We start from the raw sequence: 19,472 nt of genomic DNA on the forward strand, positions 1-19,472 counted from the left end.
AATAAGGTGGGTGGTTTATTACCAAAGCATTAGAACATGCCACATTTTTGTAAGTACTGTTACCATTCCAGTTCTTTACACTGATGAAGTTGCCTGTGAAACAACTTGCTTTTTCTATTATACTACTCCTGTTACTTCATTCATAATTCATATAGTGTCTGTGTGTGTGTGTGTCTTCCATGATCATTCAAATTGCATTTCCAAAGAAACTGCTAAACCTCCATGTAAGAGTACACTGATAAACTAAAACCAAAATTAATAATACAAGAGAAGCTATGGCAGAAGTGTCTGCAGGTTGTTAGGAAAATACTTGGGAATTCTAGGATTTAATTCTGATGATACCCATATGTTTTCCTAATGTCTTTTTTTCTGTAGATGTTCCAATTATAACAAGCTTGTAAACAACTGTTACACAACAAATTGTAACAATATTGGTATAATAACACTGTTTTTCAGAAATGGCCAGAACTCCACAGAATTTCTTTTAGCAAACAGTAAAACAAAGAAAAAACCAAACAGACCAAAACAGAAGGAATGTGTCAAAGTAAAAAAATATAGAAAAAAATTACATAGATGTGGTGAAATACCTGTAGAAGGTAGAAGAAGAGTGAATAAATACCACAATCATAATTATCACAACAGGTTTAGGACCTTTTATAGAGTAGCAGAGGCCAAAACATTTAAAAGCAACAGTGTGATGGATGAGGAATATACTGTTAGTTTTCATGCAAATGTATGCAAATTATTCTAGGAACTGTTGTTGAGAAGAGAACCAGAAAAAGGCGTGTTTTGTAATTTGGAGACATGTTAGCATGGATATGTGTAAATAGAAAGTGTTATGGGAAGAATGTGATATTTGGTTTCAAAACTGATAGTCCTTTAGGTACCAATAACTCTCACAATCTTGCATTAATAAAGTAATAACTCATGTATAAGGCTCAGACTTCTGCCAAAAGAAATGAGCTAGAAAACATTCAGCTAGCAGCTGGCCCAACAAACAGTTCAATGATTATGAAAATAAAACCAGGGAATACAATTAACCAGAAGTGGAATTGTCAGTACCATGGCTGAAAGCCTCTTGGAAATTCACATACTTCCATCTACTCTCTTGTTAATATTTCATTATTTATTCTTTACTAAGCGTAGCAAACCATGATGTAGTCCACACCAAAGAAGCTGAGTCAAGGAGATCACTGTTTTTAGAGCAAACCTGCAGAATGGCAAAGGGCTGGACTCTTGCCTTGTAGCTCAGAAAGCTCAGCATGAAAAACAGAGCAAAAGGATCAACCAGTCAAAACCAGACATGACATCAGAGCTCCTAGGAAAGGAAGGAGCACCTGCCTTCCTGGCATGGATAGTCTGGCCAGAGCTAGTTGCGATTTTGACAGCCATTCCTACCAGACAATGCTGAACAGCCTCCAGCCAGAAACACTTCCCCAGATCTGAACCCAGACCCATGGAAGAAACTATGAGTTTCTTATGGTGGCACAATGGGGAAGATGGGATGGCACTCAAGCATGGTGGAGGCAATCCATACCCAGAGGTTCCCACCCGGAAAGAGGTTTGTTGTTAGCCTGCAGCCATATGCCATATTTCCTTTTCCTTTTCCTTTTCCTTTTCCTTTTCCTTTTCCTTTTCCTTTTTTATTTTTCCTTCTCCTTCTCCTTTTCTCCTTTTCTCCTTTTTAAAATATTTTTTTCCCCTTTTTTATTTTTCCTTTTTTCTTTTGTTTTCTTGTTGTTGTTTGTTTGTTTGTTTTTTGGTTACTTATTTGTTTGGTTTTGGTTTTGGTTTTGTCTTCTGTTTTTTTTCCTATCCAGATCTTTAGGGTATTTCATGTCAGCTTTGTAGCCAGAGCAGATACCTGAGTTACACTAAGATCAGCGTATCAGGTCATTATGAAACATGCAGGCCAATTGAGGCAGCTCTCCTTGCAATCACTGGCAATAGAACCTGAAGAGTCTGAGCCTGAACTTGTGCGTGCACAGCTGCTGACTTGTAGCTGTCATCAGCCAGTATTGGCTTGATCAAATTTAACTGCAGTTTCTCAGAGAATTAAAACCCCTTTATAGATCCCATGATCCCATGGAGGCTCAGAGTCAGTATGAGGAACCTTCTGTGCAAGCCTCATCAGAGGTGCCTTTCTTCCTCTAGCCACATTTTGTCCAAATACATGCGTGCAAGTACTAACTTACTTCTAGGCTTGCTCTGAGGCAGTCTCTGCAAGTTGTTGTTTCTTTTAATATACTATTATCCCATGTTTCAGTCCTAGTCTCTCAGCTTAGCCTGTCTGGGACATTGCAGCATGACTGCATTTAATAAAGAGGGTGTAATCTCTCCTGCAGGCCATGTGTGTGGAAGGAAAGAGAGCTCAAACTGTAAGACTTGCTTTATTCCTGCTGAAGTAATACAAGGAAATCATGATGTGGGGTAACAAAGGAGGAAAAGGACAGCTTTTCAGGTTGCTACAGGTTTTTTCTTCACATCATAGGACTCCCTGGTCCAGCACAGAGGATGCCACACAGTACCACCTTACATGGGGAATTGCAGTGCATTTGGAGGGACTCACATTTTCTTGTACAGAATCATAGAATCCTTGAATGGTTTGATTTGGAATGGACCTTAAAGATATTCTAGTTCCAATGGGGAAATTGCTCGTAGGCCGGTTCTCTTGCTGTGCAATTCTCAGCACTCCTTTCCTAAGAAGAAAGATGACATTCAACTATAGCACGTATACCAAGACACTGGTAGCAGTACATAGGTCGTGTTGATCAACCAGTGAGCTCCTTGCACATGCAGAAGCATGGGAGGAGTTTCAGAGTTGTATTTAAGAACTGTAGTCCATAATACCTCTGTGTCCAGAGAAAAACATTTCATAAAACAACCAGGAGACAGGTTGCCTTCTGCCTCTCAGTTACTTGCAAACTCCACGAGCAGTTTAGGGAACCATTTAAGATTATTCAGATAGTAAACCTTGAGGGAAAACGTAACCCTGGGTCTAATTGCTCCATGTCTCCTTTGTTCTGAGGAGCCCAGAAATGGACCCAGCACTTCAGATGTGTCTCTCCACACATCTGGTGAGTAGACAGAAAGGATTACCTCTCTTGACATACTGGTGAGGGTCTGCCTGATGCAGCTCAGGATGCTGGTGGCCTTTGCTGCAAGGGTGCTTTGTCAATTTATGGTCAACTTGGTATCTACAAGGACAACTGAGGCTTTTCTGCTGACCTGCTCTCCAGCCAATGGGCCCCCCAGCCCATCCTTGTGCCTGAGCTTACTCCTTTTCAGGTACAGGACTTTGCACTTCCTTTGATTGAATTTCATGAGGCTCCTGTCAGCTGTTTCTCCACTTTTTTGAGGTCACTCTGAATGGCAGTAAAACCATGTTGTGTATCAGCCACTCCTTCCAGTTTTGTACCATCTGAAAACTCTCTGCACTCTGTCTCATAATTCATAACAATGTAAACCAGCAATCCCCCCAGTGTCTAACCCTGGAGTACTCCACCAAGTGGCTGGCCCCCAGCTGAACTTCATGCTGCTGACTACAACCCTCTGAGCATGACAGTTAAATCAATTTCCAGTCCACCTTACTGTTCACTTATCTAGCCTGTGCGACATAGACAAATGTCTTTGAGGATGTTTGCAGAGATGGTGTCACAAGTCTTGATAAACTTGAGTTAAACAACATAAGCAGTTCTTTCCTCAAATTTTAATGAGAATCTATGTTTTCCTATTGCTTCAAAGATAATTCAGAAACAAGGGGGACACTCCATGAGGCAATAGGACACAAAAGACTCTCTGTTGCTGAAAGATCCGTTGTCTAGAAAACATCGTGCCCCTTGCCAGTTACTTGTACTTTCCTGTAACATACATAGGCAAGTAAGCATGGCATTGCTTTTAGGAGACTGACCTGGCAATTTTAAATATTGACATCCAGCTTCCATCCTAGTTTAAAAGATGAAACAGTGCCACTGCTTTTGGGTAGTTTTCTGTGACTGAGTGGTGGATAGTGGTAAAGCTTATTCTACCACTACTCCTGAGAGATCCAGACTTCCCCATCACCAGCAAGCAGTCCATTTAGCACACAGAGTTGTAGTGTCACAATGCATTAGCGCAAGCATTAGAGAGGAAAAAAGGCAGAAATCTCTCTGAAGTATGAAACATAAAGTATTTGTAGATTACAATTTGAAGAAAAAGTTTGTGAAAATACAAATCTGACTTGTCGCTGATCTCAGTTCCTTCTCCAAAGCAGCTGTAGCAAAGAGATGGCAGAGTGATCAGACTAGCCAGGTCTTTAGGGTACTAACAGCTGCCATGGCTATTTGCCAAGACCCCCCAAAGGCTCCACTGTTTCTGAATCTATATAGTTTTGTAAGCAAAACCATGCAGTGCACAAACAAGTGGTCACCAATGCCAGCTCAGCTGGTTAAGAATAGATCAACTAAAGCTATGTTAACAACTCTGGATACAGGAGATCACAAAGTAATAAGATTGCATTACAGAGCAAAGAGTTGAAGAAGGGATGTAAAACCAGGTGCAAAATTTCAGTAGTAGGATACTTCTGCTTATGAAGTTTCACAGGGAAGGGGGCCTGTTTGCAGCACAGTTAAAGCACACACTGCCAAAGACAGTTTCCCAAAGCACACAGCAAAGAGTTATGCTCAGATCTCTTCAAGTCAGACCTCCTTTGGGGGTTGCTTTAATGCACCATGACAGCAATGGTACCAGGGCACTTTAGCAGCCCAGCTGACTTCCAGAGACTCGTGAAAGGCATTTTTCCCTGCTAAAGGCTGAGGCAGATAGTTTAAAAATAAGGTTAAAGGTAAATACTGCATAAGTACTCAAGAGCAGGCAGTTACTTTTTCCCTAAAGCACAGGAATATAGTGGGGTGGAAGTGGTGGGGTAGGCAGGTGAGTGGAAGGAGAGCAGATTTGCTCAAAAGACAGAGCCTTTTCCCATAGAGCAATGTGTATTTATTTTCTTTGGTTTCCTTTCCATGTAAGGATCTTACAAGGGAGTTGGGTTCTGCTGAGGCACTGGAAAGCAAGTACTAAGGCCATACCAGAGGACTTACATTACTGCCTTGAGGGAAAGCTTGCTTGAGCTGGTGAAGGAGAGATGCTGTGGCCAGAGCTTGTCTTTGCTGATGGTGAAAAAATAGTATCCAATACTGATGTGTTAGCAGTGATTACATTTGTTCCTCTGGATCCCCATGATCATGTCATGTATTACACAGCAGCAGAGAGGGTCCATAAAGATGATGTGTTGGTGTAACTTACCAAAATAATAAAAAAATACTCTTCCTCTTTGTTCCTCAGGAACTGCCATATTGGAAAGCCACAAAGCTCCCTTTAGTATGAGGAAAACTGAAAAGAACAGGAATTAAACGAACTTATAAACTATTTATAAACTAAATTTATTATTAGCTTTAAAAGGCAGGGCTGCTTTTTTGGACAGCAGCTTGTTCCAGGCTTGCAACATTTGCTGAGCACAGTAAGAGTCTGGGGCAGGCAGAACTGGTTGTTTTGGTTTGTTTCCACTGTCAAAAAGACACTAATCCTAACCACTGTGAGAGGAGTCCTGGTCTCACTGTGCAGAGTTCTGCTCAAGAGTTAAAAAAAGTCACACACAGAGATGGCGAGCTGCAGTGGATAAAACATGCTTCAGTCCACAGTAATAATAATTTAGAGTACAGATTGCCTGCCAGGGACTGGATTTCTACAGTTCAGGGAATACTCACTCATGCTGACAGGACTGATTTGGCCTCAGGGCACCTGCAGCCCATGACCCTCATTCTCTCACATACAGCTCTTAGGTAGAGCTCAGACTGCCACTGACCAGAGCACAACACCTACACTGTTTTGGAGGACTCATGCTCCTGGGCAGTGTGTGCCCACAAATGCTCACCCTCTCACAGGAAGAGGCCCAAGCCATCACTGCTACCCTGCCTCTTCCATAGTTTTTGTGGAATGGGAAGAAAACGTACTCACACAGTTTAGGTAGCTCTCCAGAGCCCCCTCAAAAGTGGGGAACAGAGGTATCTTGCAATTTAAGCACAGACTGCAATTCTGCTTAGTATTTAACATGCTAATGTGTTTACATGACAGTTTCAGTGCTGAGGCTGCTCCCAGTGGAAGCCAAGTTAAGCATGTAACACCGTAAGTTTAATATAATTATACATACCTGTCAAATACTCCAGCCTTCACACCACCACCTCATTAGGTGTTAACAGAGTGTGCTGCCATGAGAAGAAAAAAAGGCCAGGAAAGACTGTCACACAAAACCAAAGAGAGTATGAAGAAGGCTTGTTACTCTTTCCTGAGCACAAAAAAGGTCCTGATACATCATTTGAAGAAAAAAGAATACCTGTTACTTATGTTGTGTAAACACACAGTATGTCCTGATAATATCGGCACTGTCTTCCAGCAGCCAGTATCTCTGAAGTAAGAACAAGCAGATAAAACCACTCTGACTGCCTGCCAAGGAAGCTATCTGATGGTTTTGGAGCTACATCTCCGCTGAACATGAGAAAAGAGGGGCACCAAGTTAGGGGTACATGTATTCAGAGCCTCAGAGACTTTACAGTTTGAGTGCTAGTAATGATTTAGAGTTAGTAGTTAGCTTTTTTTTAAGACCTCATCAGTCACATAAGCAGAGAAGTTGTGTCTGTTACACTCTAGTGAATACTTTTTGGGATTTTATTAGTAACTACTTCCAAATTACAAACCTATTAAGAGAGGTTTTTGAAAAAAACAGAGCTACAATGGGGACAGCCATTCAGTGATCAGCCTGAATGACAGATGTCTCCTTTTTCTTCCCACAGTCTCTCAGCAGGGTGAAAGCCAGAGACGCTTGTACAGAGAACTGCTGAGAAACTACAATCGTCTTGAGCGACCGGTAATGAATGACTCCCAGCCCCTTGTAGTTGAGCTCCAGCTTTCTTTGCTGCAGATAATTGACGTGGTAAGTTACTTGCTGTTCTGCTTTTTATGGCATCCATTCGGTATAACAAATCTCACCCCTCATGTAGGGACCATACTTTTCCTCTTAATCAGGCTATCAGAGATAAAAGCAGACTGTCTTTGGCTCACCATCCTCCCTAAATGCTGGAGTACTTTGGAGAAGTTAATATTCTCCTAAGAGCACAGCCATTTTTGTGGCAACATGAGCAGCAAATAAATTAATTATGTAGTTTTTCCCATTTTATTTAATCAGAAAAAAAGATTAATAAATTAGAAACCATGTGTTACTACAAATTATTAATGATACATTCTTCTCAGAGCCTTACAGGATGCAATAACTGAAGACCATGTGCAGCATTCAAAGCTAGCATCACTGCATTTACACTTTTTTCCTTAGACATTATAATGGCATTGGCCTCTTCTCCCATCGTGTCTTTGCCATGCACTACAGTCAAAGGAGCCTGCCCTGAGATGAGGTGAGAAATATATAAAAGCAAAACCTGGAGACACAGACCACTAATTGCAACATGTTTTTTTCTTAATTGGTGATTTGACCCATTAAAAATTTTGACATAAAATTCCATATCCCTTTTTTCATCATGAAGAGAGTTCTGGATGAAAAACTGTAGTATATATGTATATAATTTATTTCTTCTACATAGAAAAAAAAGCCAGGAGAACAATTTTGACCACTTTCATCCTGTCAATGGAGCAAAAAGCTGAAGATGTTAGTGTTCTTTTTTTCATCCTACCCTTTCCAAACTCAGAATTATGGGCTGGTTTCCAGCACATGGTGACTGCCATGGAGGGAACAGCGAAGAGAGACAAAGAAGTGCAAACCTTTGTGCAGTGAAAAGCCAATTTCACACACACCTCAAATATTTAAACTTTTCAAAGCTCTCGGAGTCTTTCTGAAAATGCACAGTACACCAGGTGCTTTCCCTGAAGGGGTATGTGGGACCCTGAAAGTCTAGCCCTCCAGCATCATGCCATACAAGAAGAGGCAGGTCAGCCAGCTGTGGTGCTCCTGGAGGCAGGCAGCAGCTTTCTGTTTTGAAATGTTAGCAACTGCATTGAGCTGGAAGAGAGAGATCAGGACTCTCAACTAAGGTCACTCATTCATGGCAGGAGCTCTCTGCTCTTCATGAACAAAAGAGCAGAGAAATCCTCCAGCTAATTTCAAGTCCATTTCAGCAGACAATTCCAGGTTTAGCAGAGGCATCTTTCTTAGCTCCAAAGATCTTGCTCCAGCACTTCTTTCTCTGATGACAATTTACTGCAGTAATTTGAAGGGTGGAGGTGGTAAAGGGGACTTTTTAGCCTTAGGGCTGTGACTGTAGATTTTCAAAGTCAGTCAGGAGGAGTTATATAAAACCTTTTTTTCAGTTGAGATGGGGAGTTGTGAGGACTTGTAGCAAGACACAAGGTGGAACGGATTAAAACTGGAAGAGGGGAGATTGAGGTTAGACATTAGGAGGAAATTCTTTAGTGTGGGGGTGGTGAGACACTGGCACAGGTCACCCAGGGAAGCTGTGGCTGCCCCATTCCTGGAAGTGTTCAAGGGCAGGTTGGATAGGGCCCTGAGCAACCTGATCTAGTGGGAGGGGTCCCTGCCCATGGCAGAGGAGTTGGAACTAGATGATCTTTAGGGTCCCTTCCAACCCAAGCCACTCTATGATTCTATGAGTTTCAAGTTCATGTGTGAAACACATCCCTTCAAGAAATCAGCGTTTCTTTAAACACTTCTATCTGCATATGCCAATATTAATTAAAACAAGATTAATTCCACCCTTCCCTTTTGATTGTCCACAGTAGAAGACAGGTAATTTAAACTTAAACAAAGCTTTACTTCCCTCCATCTCTCCACACACTAGAGATGCTAGAAGTTAATCAGCTCAGAGCATTATTGACTTGTCCCATGTTCATGGTGTTGCAAACAGCACTCATTTAAAAATCATCTAGACTCGCCTAAAGTGTTTATTTTGCATGGTGTAAAAACCATGCCTGCCTCCCTTGGGGAGGGCTAGAAAATCTCTCTGCAGTTGAGTTCCTGTAGTAGAAGGGTCACTGTGGCATCAAGTGTGGACAAACCAAACCATGTTGAAAATCCACAAAACACCTCTCCCATGGGTCCCTAAATCAGGAAGCAATGCAGGAATATGCCAGAAGTAAGCAGGTTGTGAGCATGTACACAGCCCCTCAGTCTCCGTGGCTGCTGGACAGACTGCAGCATCTGGATGCTCTAGCTGCTGAAGACCATGTGTGTTTAAAAGGGAGGGTGTAATAGCCACAGCGATATAAAGAGTAGCAGGCAAGATAAAAAGGAGAGGTAACTTCTGTTATTTGGTACACCATGAGGCAAGCCAGGCACGTATCTCTCTCTTCACTCAGATGGGAGGCTAGGAGTGAGTAGACTCTACAACCTCAGTTTTCTGCTTGGCACAAGACATAGCAGCTGTTACACAGTTGCTTCTTGCTTGGGGAGGGAGATGGACAACATCACAATCTTGGCAATGGTGTATGCACTAACAAAGCACAAAGCTGTTCTTTCCAAAGACTTGTGTGTCCAGCATGCCAGCAGAATGCTAGGCAAGGTCCCAGCCTGAGGGAACTTTGTGCACCATGCTCCCTGCAAAGGAGATAAGGCCTCTGTGCTCAGGGGAGTATGATGTGCCAAGACATACAACATTACTGCTGGACCAACTGGGATGTTTTGCAAGTAGTCATTCCAATGGTTGTGAGACAGTGGACCCTGTATTGGTCTCCCTGTGGAAGGAAGGTAAAGAAGACAAAAACAAGTCTCTGTTTTTATTTTTGCATGGAAGGAAGAAGGATTCCACCACTGATACTCACAGAAATAACTCCTTGCCCTTGCCAAGACCTGGCATCACATACGATGCATCACTTCTACACATACTATATTATACTGTAAAGAAATCTTCTGCAGCCAACCTGCTGAGAACAGCACTGATGACAATTTAGATTCACTTTGCCGCTTGGAGAGGAAAGACAGCTCTCAGGTCCCAGTGGTTTGCCAAACAGTAGCGACAAGAGACTTTACTTAAAATCTCACTTCCTCACATCCATTAAAAAAAAATTCAATACATGACTAGCTTGGATTGGGTTTTCTGCTCCTACCAGCACATATTTGTCTGCACAGGATCTGTGTGGTTTTTAGTACTCTAAGTCAGCCATCATGCTCAAAGCCATGAAGGGCATGTGCTTTACTTGTTACAATTGTGGTAGACAAATGAAGTGAAAGACTTATTCCAAAAACTATATTAATGCACAACTATGGCCAAGACTGGCTTTACACTTCCAGAAGCCAAAAATTACATTGTTTTACTGTATTTTGGGCTGCAACCCAAAATAAATGCTATTCCTGGAATATATAGTATCCACTGTTTTGATATGATTGAGCCGTGTGGAAAGTGGTTGTATATTCTAAGCACTGCAGGATCATCCCAAATCTGATGACATGTTTGCAAACAGTCCCACTTAAGCTGCAGATTTTGTTGCTGCAGTGTGTCAAGGCTCTTGACAGGTCTGGAAAGCAGCTTGACAAGGTAACACGAATTCAGTGGGACAACAAAGTACAATGATTCAGGTTTTCTCCTGGAAAATCCATCTGTGCCTCGCTGTGCAGGGAAAACAAGGGAAAAGGTTTGCATACTCCTTCCCTGAGCACATAGATGCAGTTGTTGCCACTACAAGCAGCACAGCAGCACAGCAATTTTTTTCTTCTCTACCAGGAACTTATCAAAATCTTTGGGTCAAGCTTTATTTTGCACTGATTTTCATCTATTCAGGGATTACAGCCCTGAAGGGATTGGGGTTTTTTTGTTTGCTTCATGGGGCTTTTTTTGGTTTTTTTCTGGGGTTTTTCTTGTGGTTTGTTATTGGTTTGTATTTTGAGTTGGTTGGGGGTTTTTTTGAGGAAGATTTTGGTGAAAGAACAACTTTTAAATGCAGGCATTTCTCCACATCAGAGATGTCATTATCAGCCTTCTCATATCTTGGGTGACTTGCTCCTCATTTAGCAGGATGTGCAAACTCAGTCCCCAGGAGCTGGTGTACAATGAGCTCTTTGCTGGTGAGTTCTTCATTTGAGTGAGAATTGCTAAAGCTAGAGACTGCCTGTTGGTAGACACTATGCCTTAAGGTGAACGTAAGAAAGCAGGAGGCATGCAATATCCATCCCTGCGGTACCTTCTGTCTGATACAGCCCTCATAGTGTCAGTGTCTTCACACAACCTCTGTCAGATCTGAATGCCCTCAGGAGCTTTCCTTGCTTGTAAGAGCTTTTGTTTCACAAGCCTCAAGATCAAGAAGGGCCTTGTTAAACTCCACCAACTATGCAAACAACTCTGTTTTATCTTTTGAAAATGTGCTTATTTGTTCTGGCAGGCATTAATGCAGAGCAGGCACTGTTTTCCCTTTTGTGAGCTGTAGTGAGAGGCAAGAGGAGCTGCAAGGCTGTGAACTGGCCAGTGCTGGCAGTGGTCCTGCCAGCAGGGCAGAGGAGGGTGGCAGCCAAGAGTGCTGGCTCTGGATGCTGTCCAAGGGGCAAACCAGGTCAGCAACCTCTTAACCATCTATCCTCTGGAATAGAGGCTTTCTAGGGCTGGTTCTGCAGGTGAACTGAATGTCCAGAAAGTTAACAGCTTAAATTTCTAGATCTAATTCTCCTCTCCCTTCCTAAACTGACTTTACAGCTGCTAGATCATCCCCTCCCTCCCTTCATCCCAGCACCACCACATGTCAAAATCTCAACCCTGGCTGTTATGTAGCAGAACAGCAGACAAGTGATTCAAGGAAACAAATATAAATACACCAGTATACAAAAGCACCTGTTCACATATTATTCCCAATATAGTATCAGTGTTCAGTAGATTAAACCATAATCCTGGTAGTACATCCTGTACAAATCTTTTACAGATAGATAACTTCAACAATGTAAGCTCGACCACTCAAGACTGAAAGAGTATGTGAAGGAGAGAGAATAAATAAGGAAAGGATTATGAAGCAAGTATTCAGAATTTTATTTAATGAAAAAGCATTGATAGGTGATAGTGAGAGAGATTGATTCTTTCAACCCTTCTAGATTAAAGTATCTTTCCTTTTCTTCTCCTAGTAATACCTTTGCATTTATTTGTGAGCTTCCAGCTTAGCTTTTATGAGCTATGTTTACGCTGTTTCTGTGTACAGAGCTACTCTACCCAACCATGTATCTTTCCAGAAAGTTTTTCTTCATCAGAGATTTCAGGCTCATCTTGCAAGAGCAAGTTCAGTGAGGCCAGGCAGAAAAATTATAGACAGTTTTATAAAACAACATATTAATTGACGTTAAATGCCAAACTCTCTATCCTAGTCATAAAGCTCACTTACTGTAACCAATTCTGAACTCTGGGAAGAATAATTAAATAAATTAGTCTCTTAATTAGCCTGGTTGAAAAGTAAGAAAGCCAGGGCTAACTGAACCATGATTTTGTATTTTGGCTTCCTTCTAAGTGCCAGGTATTATCCAAATGTCAATCTCACTAAACCATTTAAACATGACATGTGAATTTGCTGAAACAGTGAAGTTATGTGCCATGGGTATCACGGCTTCCCATACAATTCTTTTACCCTTCCCATTCTAATACTACTTAGTGCACACACTCGCATGAAGCTTTAGAATGAAGCCCTAACTAACAGCATGTTACCTGCAGCTTTTTTTCATTGGCTTCTGCCTGGCTGAGGGCAAAGAGTGGATGGAGGGTAACTTAGTGAGCAGCAATTCAATAGTTTATTTTCTCTCAAGCTGTACTTGATGGCTGTGGCTCTAATTAATGAATGGCTGATTTCCCTCCTTTTCCTTGGTGGTCATCCAGCCTCAGCATTTCACAATAACTAAGAAACTTTCTCCTGGTCTGATAGTAAAGCTGTGTGATGTTGCATGAATATGTGGGAATTTAGATCTTGACCTCATAGATATTTCTCTAATTCTGGGTAACTAATTTGAACCATCAAGGATTTTTAGCATACTTCAGATCCTCAAGGTGCATAGAAACAAAGTTTATTTAAAGGAAGATCTTTCTGATTATTGTGCAGGAAATTAATAGCAGTGGCAGGGAAAGAAAGTCATGCATAAGAGAAGCACTTGGCTGCTTGAAATGGTAAACAATTTCCACATGTCCTTCCAGTAAAGACAGCAGGGTCCCCAGTGAGAGCCTTCTGGCAATGCCTCACTGTTGCTGGCATGGGGAAGGTGCACTGCAAATGCTCATGTTTCTAAAGCCACCAGTTGCAATAAAACAGTTAAACCAAAGCTGTCAGGGTGGTCTTTAAGCTTGTATCTCAGTTTCTAAGTGTTTAGAATGTTAAAACTGTGTTCTCTGAGTGTAACTCCTGAGACAGTGACTGCAGCTCCTCAGTAGGAACCTTTCCCCTCATTTTCTATCCCTGATCACAGGTTTTAAGAGCTCACCTGAGTTTTGGAACATACCCCCTTACTACCCCTTACTATGCTGTGCTGTAACTGCAGTGTGCCAATACAGGAAAAAAAAAAAAAAAAAGCCCAGGCAGACTTTCAGAGAGCTTGAATGTGAGTCCGTGATAAGTACTCAGGGTTGGCCTATTTGGGACCTTTTTCAACTCACCCTTCCCCCCCGTTTTTCAAACACTGTAAAAGGCAATGAATAATGAATAGCTTAAGACAACATTTCATGTCTAGTCCTCTTTATTGAAACATCTGCCAACAGTGCACAAAACACATGGAAGGCTATTTCAAAATGAGTTATCTACTCTAGAGAGTATATAAACCACCTACATGTTACGTGTAGACTTGGGATTTTAATTCTTTTTGGAAGGTGGCATAACATACTTTCTCCCAGAAGCCAAACATGCACATCAGTTCATCAAGACAGTCAGAGAGCATCACTGGGCTGGAAAGCCACGTGAGGACTTCTAACCCAGCTCCTGGGGTTTCCATGAAAAGTATCTGTGAAGCATTAGAACAAAGCTAGCACCTTCACTCTCCCCAGAACCCCGTAGCAGTGTGGAGACGGGGAGACCCTGGAAATTGCAGGTCTTTGTTGAAGGACTTGAAGTCAAATAGTCTCAAAACCTGTATTGTAGTCTCTAATGTGGCACACTTCAGAGCAGTCCTGATATTCAGGCGCTGCTGTGAAGCTGCATCTTGGAAAAATTGAACTAGTTTCTTATGGCAGGTACTCATAGCCCTGGGGTGTCATTGAAGGTCATGTCACAAGTGCAAGGCAAGAATAAGTAAGCCTTTTTTCACCACAAAGGCAGTGTAAATTGAAAAATGTTCACAAAAAGGCAGGTAAGGCAGAAATCTGTAGGCTTGGCAGACTCTCAGTCACCAGTTGTATGAGACAACGGCAGGGCTGACTCCTCTGACACTCTGGCTGGCAGCAGAAAATGGCATTTCTTCCGCTGTTCCTCCTTCCTGCCGTTGCCTTTGAGGAATGCACAGGTTCAGTAATTCCTGCAGTGGCTGTTGCATCCAGAACTTTGTCTTTAATATCCATATGAAAGCAACTGGTTGGTTCCTGATGTACAGGGAGTCAAAGCCTTCACAAGGAACACCTTCCACAGACTTTATTGGCCATTTACATGGTTTAGGCCCAGTCAGCAACAAGCTCTACATGACTTTTCTCCCAGTCTTCCCTCTACTGAGGGATAGGAAGGAAAAAAATTAAGGAAAAGCTCATTAGTTGAGAAAAGGACAGGAAGGGTTCACTCACCATTTATGGTCATGGGCAAAACAGTTGCAACTGGGGAAAATAAATAAATAAATAATTACCAATCGAATCAGTGGACAACAAAGACTAACAAAACCAGAGCTTACAAATACCTTCCTCCACCCCTTCCTTTCTTCCCAGGCCCAAATTACTTAACTCCCAATTCCCCTAGCTCCTTTACCCCAACAGAACAGGGGGAATGGGGGTTACAGTCAGTTGGTCACACATTGTTTTCTGCCACTTCATCCTCCCCTCAGGAAGGACTCCTCACAGTCTTCCCATGCTCCAGTCTGTGGTCCGTCCCTTCACAAATCCCTCTGGCATGAGTCCCTCCCATGAGGTGCAGTCCATCAGCAATAGGCTGCTCTAGCACACGCTTCCCACAGAATCACAGCCTGCTTTGGGAACAGTCATATCCACTGGCACAGGGTCCCCCATGGCCTCAGGTCCACATCTGCTGCACCATGGTCTTTCACAGGCTGCTCCTCCATTGGTTGCAGGGGCACATCTGCTGTCTCATCATGGGCTTCAAGGGAACGTCTGCCCTGGACACCCCTACGCTCCCTCCTCACTGACCTTGATATCTCTGCTCTAACATTGCTCTCACCTCCCTTCTCCTCTCCCCTGCAAGTCTTCCAGCTGTTTCCTTTTCCCCTTCTTGAATATGTTAATCTCAGAAGTGTTCTGACCATCACTGATGGGCTCAGACTTGGCCAGAGGCAGGTCTGGATTTTGGAGCTGGGGGAGCTTCCAGCAGCTTCTCACAGGAGCCATCCTTGTGGGCTCTCCATGGATACCAAAGCCCACACACACAGACCCAACACAACCATGCATGAAGTTTCCTGTGGAACACAGCTGGCGTCACTGTGTTTGCAGGCTGTTCCCACACAGTCCCAGTTTGAACACTGTGTCCCTCCCAGCACATAACTCTCCATTCTCCCCACAAGTGATTGCTCCTTGTTCCAGGGGCTTGCAAGGGAAGAATTGTGATCTGACAGTGGCCAGAACTTCTGACATGTAAAGCTCCTGCTGTGAAAGCAAGCATGCACAGAGCTGCTGTCAGCAGCAGACTGAGGTGCAGTGCTACTACCACCAGAATGCTCTTCTGGGGAGGATAGCACTGAGTGGTCAGAGGCAGTGGGGACAGGCAGCATCCTGCTGCTACTCAGTGCAAAGACCAAAGGCAGGTTGCACTTCTTGCCTGCAGTGAAGGGACACTTGTCTCTCCAAGACAGGAGAGGGACCAAGAGATCATGTCCTCAAGGAGAAGTGAGTGGCAACAGATGGCAATATGGCTTAACCTTAGGTGAAAAACACTTATGAGACATCATCTCCAACCATTCATAGGAAAAAAGGACCAAGCAATAAAAATAGAAAAGCAAAAGGGTGAGGGTCTTCAGCTATGAGCTCTTAACTATATTCTTCTTGGCTTGACAGCACTGGCCTGGCCACATCTCCTTCCTGGTGGGCAAAGAAGTGCTCAGCAGGTGTTGGTGGATGTTTTATCATCCTTTGTTATTCCAGTGTATTTTTGTATCTCTCCTCAGCTTTTCACCTTGACTCTGGGCCTTCCCCTCTGATTCCCTTCTTCCTCCTGAGGGTGCTTGATTTTAACAAAGGTATTGAAGTAAAGTACTTAAAAGTCAGGTATCTCTTAAAACTTGATGTTACCATGGCAACATTTATTGTAAATTTTTAATGAGACCCCTGAAATATAAAGGCTGTCCAGTAATGCTTACTGAATGTTGCCAAGGCAACCTGGGTTTTCCTCAAACTGTCTGGTTTTGTGGGACTTCAACCATACAATGCGCTTAAGCAGTTTTAGTTAACCAGCTGAAGGCTGTGGGCAGACGAGTGCTTCTGCAATGCAAAGTGCTGCCTTCTGCAGTCGTTGACTGAGTGTACAAACATTTGAAAGCCTTGTTAATCCTTTTGATACTCTTGATCAAAATACTGTGTGGATACCAATGCCTCGTAATGTTATGAGTCTATCTGGGACTTTGCTCATCAGTGTCTTGCAATTAATCAATGGCTGATTCAGCTCCCAATTCTGTTGCTCTTTGAGATGGTAAGGACTAGTTACACCTGTCAGTCTTCTCTTACCAAGTGCCTTGTTATGAGGGTGACATTACCATGTGATGTGATTACTGAACCAGGAAGGCCTGAGTTTTTTTGTCCATGTGCTATGACCCAGGTGTGTCTTAGGGCAGTTACATTTTATCTAGCTGTTGGCCTGGCAAGGGAGAACCTACTGACATGTAGTGATGCAAAAGGTAGGCTAACCTACATACATTGTAAGCTTTGGATTGAGAGCAGGACAAGAAATGAGAATAGAACATCCACATGTCACAGCATGTGCCCTGGAACAAACCGAATTAACTCTGTCACTCTCCATGGGTCAAAGGTGGCTGTAGAAATAAGCAGACATCCAGGGCAGAGGATTAACTGGGGTCAGGATGGAGAAAAAAAAGGGAGAAAGTGACCCAGATAAAGACAGGAAGGATTTAAAGGACAACTGTTGCACTAGCTAGTGACAACAGCGTTAGCTTTTCCAGCTTTTTTTAATAACAAACACAAATTGATTTGTCTGAGCTGAACGTTTGCAGCCTAGGGGAATAGCCAGGGAAGTGCTGGAAAAACATCTCTGTGAGCTAGTTGTCTCCAGCCTCACCTGGTATCTTACCAGGGCTGTTTTGGTTGCTTTGCTGCAGGGAGAGCTGGGAACTGAGAGCCTGCCAAACACAGATGGAAGGTCTTCTCCAAGTCTGAGAGTGCCATGTGAGACAGAAACTTTGCACAGGAAAAGCAGTGTGGTGAATTATTCAGATTTTCTCCTGGGAGAAAAGACATTCTCACAACTAACCTTAATTCCCTCTGCACAAACCAATGACAAACAGTGAGAGACCTGCCTCCAGCAATTCAAGCTCAAGAATTAGCTTTGAAGTAGACAAACCAGTACTGATCAGAGGCCTCTTGGGACAGAGTGAGACACACACAATTTCATGATTGTCTGTAAACAGACAAATTGTAACAGACAAATATGGTCCCTTCTGTGCTCAGGTATCTCAAAGATGCACACGGCCCACAGATCAGGATGAAGACAGAAAGAACCGTGATTCCTCTACAGCTCTGGAAAGGCAAGGCAACCAGCCCCCTCCAAAGGCCTAACTGTTTCCTTACAGGATGCAAAATTAGACTCGATGATCTTCAGAGGTGCTTTCCTACCCCTAACATTCTGTGATTCTGTGAAAGTTATGTGGCTCAGTAAACCACCAAAAGCTCCATAAACATCTCTGCCCTTGAAGGTCTCTTGCTCTAACAAAGGATGGATTCAGACTGCAGACTTTAACAGCCCTAATGTCCTGGGCAGCCCCAGCACGCAGTCTTCCTCTGGCCAGGTTCCTCAGGGTCCTTTCTAGAAGGGGCTTAACAAGAGAGCTTCACCTGGACAGATACATGCCCAGTGCAAAGTGAGCCTTACCGCTCCTGAAAATCAAGGCACTTCAGCAAACTCAAGATTCTTGTCTGGAAAACTTTCTATTCTATTATCTTCTGTGAAAAGAAGGACCCATCAGGCTGCACCTATTGATAAGTGCTGAATATGGAAATAACATTTTCTGTTTTTCCTTTCCTTAAAGCCAAACATCCCCTGAAAGCTCAGCAGCCTGAAGGTAAGGATGAGAATAGAACAGACTCTGAATGGCCATTAAAACATCCTGAAGTGACTTTTTTTTTTTTCCCCAAGTATGAAAGATTCATAAGCAGCCCAAAGCCCTGGTTAGACTTTGTGCTCTTGTGGACTGCAAGACAGGGAAGACCATGCAGAGCATGGTCATGCTATAGATAAACCTGTGAGAACTCTAATACACAAGCTTCTCTTTGCCTGCAAAATGAATCTGAGCAGTATAAACATGGTGAGCACAGCAGCCCTGTGAAGAGGAGGCAAAGCATTACCAAGATAGTAAACTTAACATGACCTGAAATACAAATTGCTTGGAGTCAAAGCAGGTTACCAAGGTCATTCATGTCTGACTTTGAACAAAGAGCTCACAGAAGTGTGATGAAGGAGCAGGTAAGGGAAACTGTTTTGTGAAATAGAGAAGCCAGTCCTAGATGTTTTCCTTTGCAGACATGGAGTCTGTCAAGTGTAAACTTACTGTGTCAGGTGAAAGGGAGTTTCCTTGTGTGTCCAAAGCCACATATGAAAGGCTCCTGAGGGAAGGCATCTCCATGTGCAAGAAACCCATATTCTTCCCAGTTCTACGCTGCACTTTAGTGCATCCTCCTGCAGCTCTCAGGTAGCCAACAAAAAAAGGAAGGTCCCCATCTCCCCTTCCCTATCGGGTGCAATGTAGACTGGGAAAAATCCTTCATTTTGCACAGGAAAGAAACTACCTAACAGTTGCAGCCCGTCTTTTCAGTTATGGTGTTCAGGCTTCTTTAGCAGTATGCAGAAGCACTTTCCTGGGAGGTTGTGAGCAGCTTACAAGTATAAAGCAATTACTGATTCCTAACAACACAAAATATTGCTGGGATTTTATGAGAAACTCAGACAAGCCTCATGCTTAATATCCCTAGAAAACAACTGAGGAGTGGCCAGGCAGGCACCAGTCAGATGAGAAAGATCTGGCACACTCTCTGTATTGCTGAGTTGCTTTCATTTTTCAGGTCAGTTGACAATCTGATGGTTCCATTAATTACCAGGTCTGGGTTTTTTTCGCCTTATTATTTTATACCTTTGCAAGTCAGTGTTTACCCTTT

General features: G+C 42.9%; 1 protein-coding gene across 1 annotated transcript in view; it reads left to right on the top strand.

The window, feature by feature from the left end:
• The window catches only part of LOC127395557 (neuronal acetylcholine receptor subunit alpha-7-like), a 62,284-nt gene that overhangs the window by 10,523 nt on the left and 32,289 nt on the right, over positions 1–19,472 (top strand). The window contains exon 2 of the mRNA XM_051642698.1: positions 6,825–6,964. Within this exon, the coding sequence (XP_051498658.1) occupies positions 6,825–6,964 (140 nt within the window). The remainder of the gene's footprint in view (positions 1–6,824; positions 6,965–19,472) is intronic.

This window comes from Apus apus, chromosome Z (genome assembly GCF_020740795.1).
Source record: "Apus apus isolate bApuApu2 chromosome Z, bApuApu2.pri.cur, whole genome shotgun sequence".
Classification (NCBI taxonomy): Eukaryota; Metazoa; Chordata; class Aves; order Apodiformes; family Apodidae; genus Apus; species Apus apus.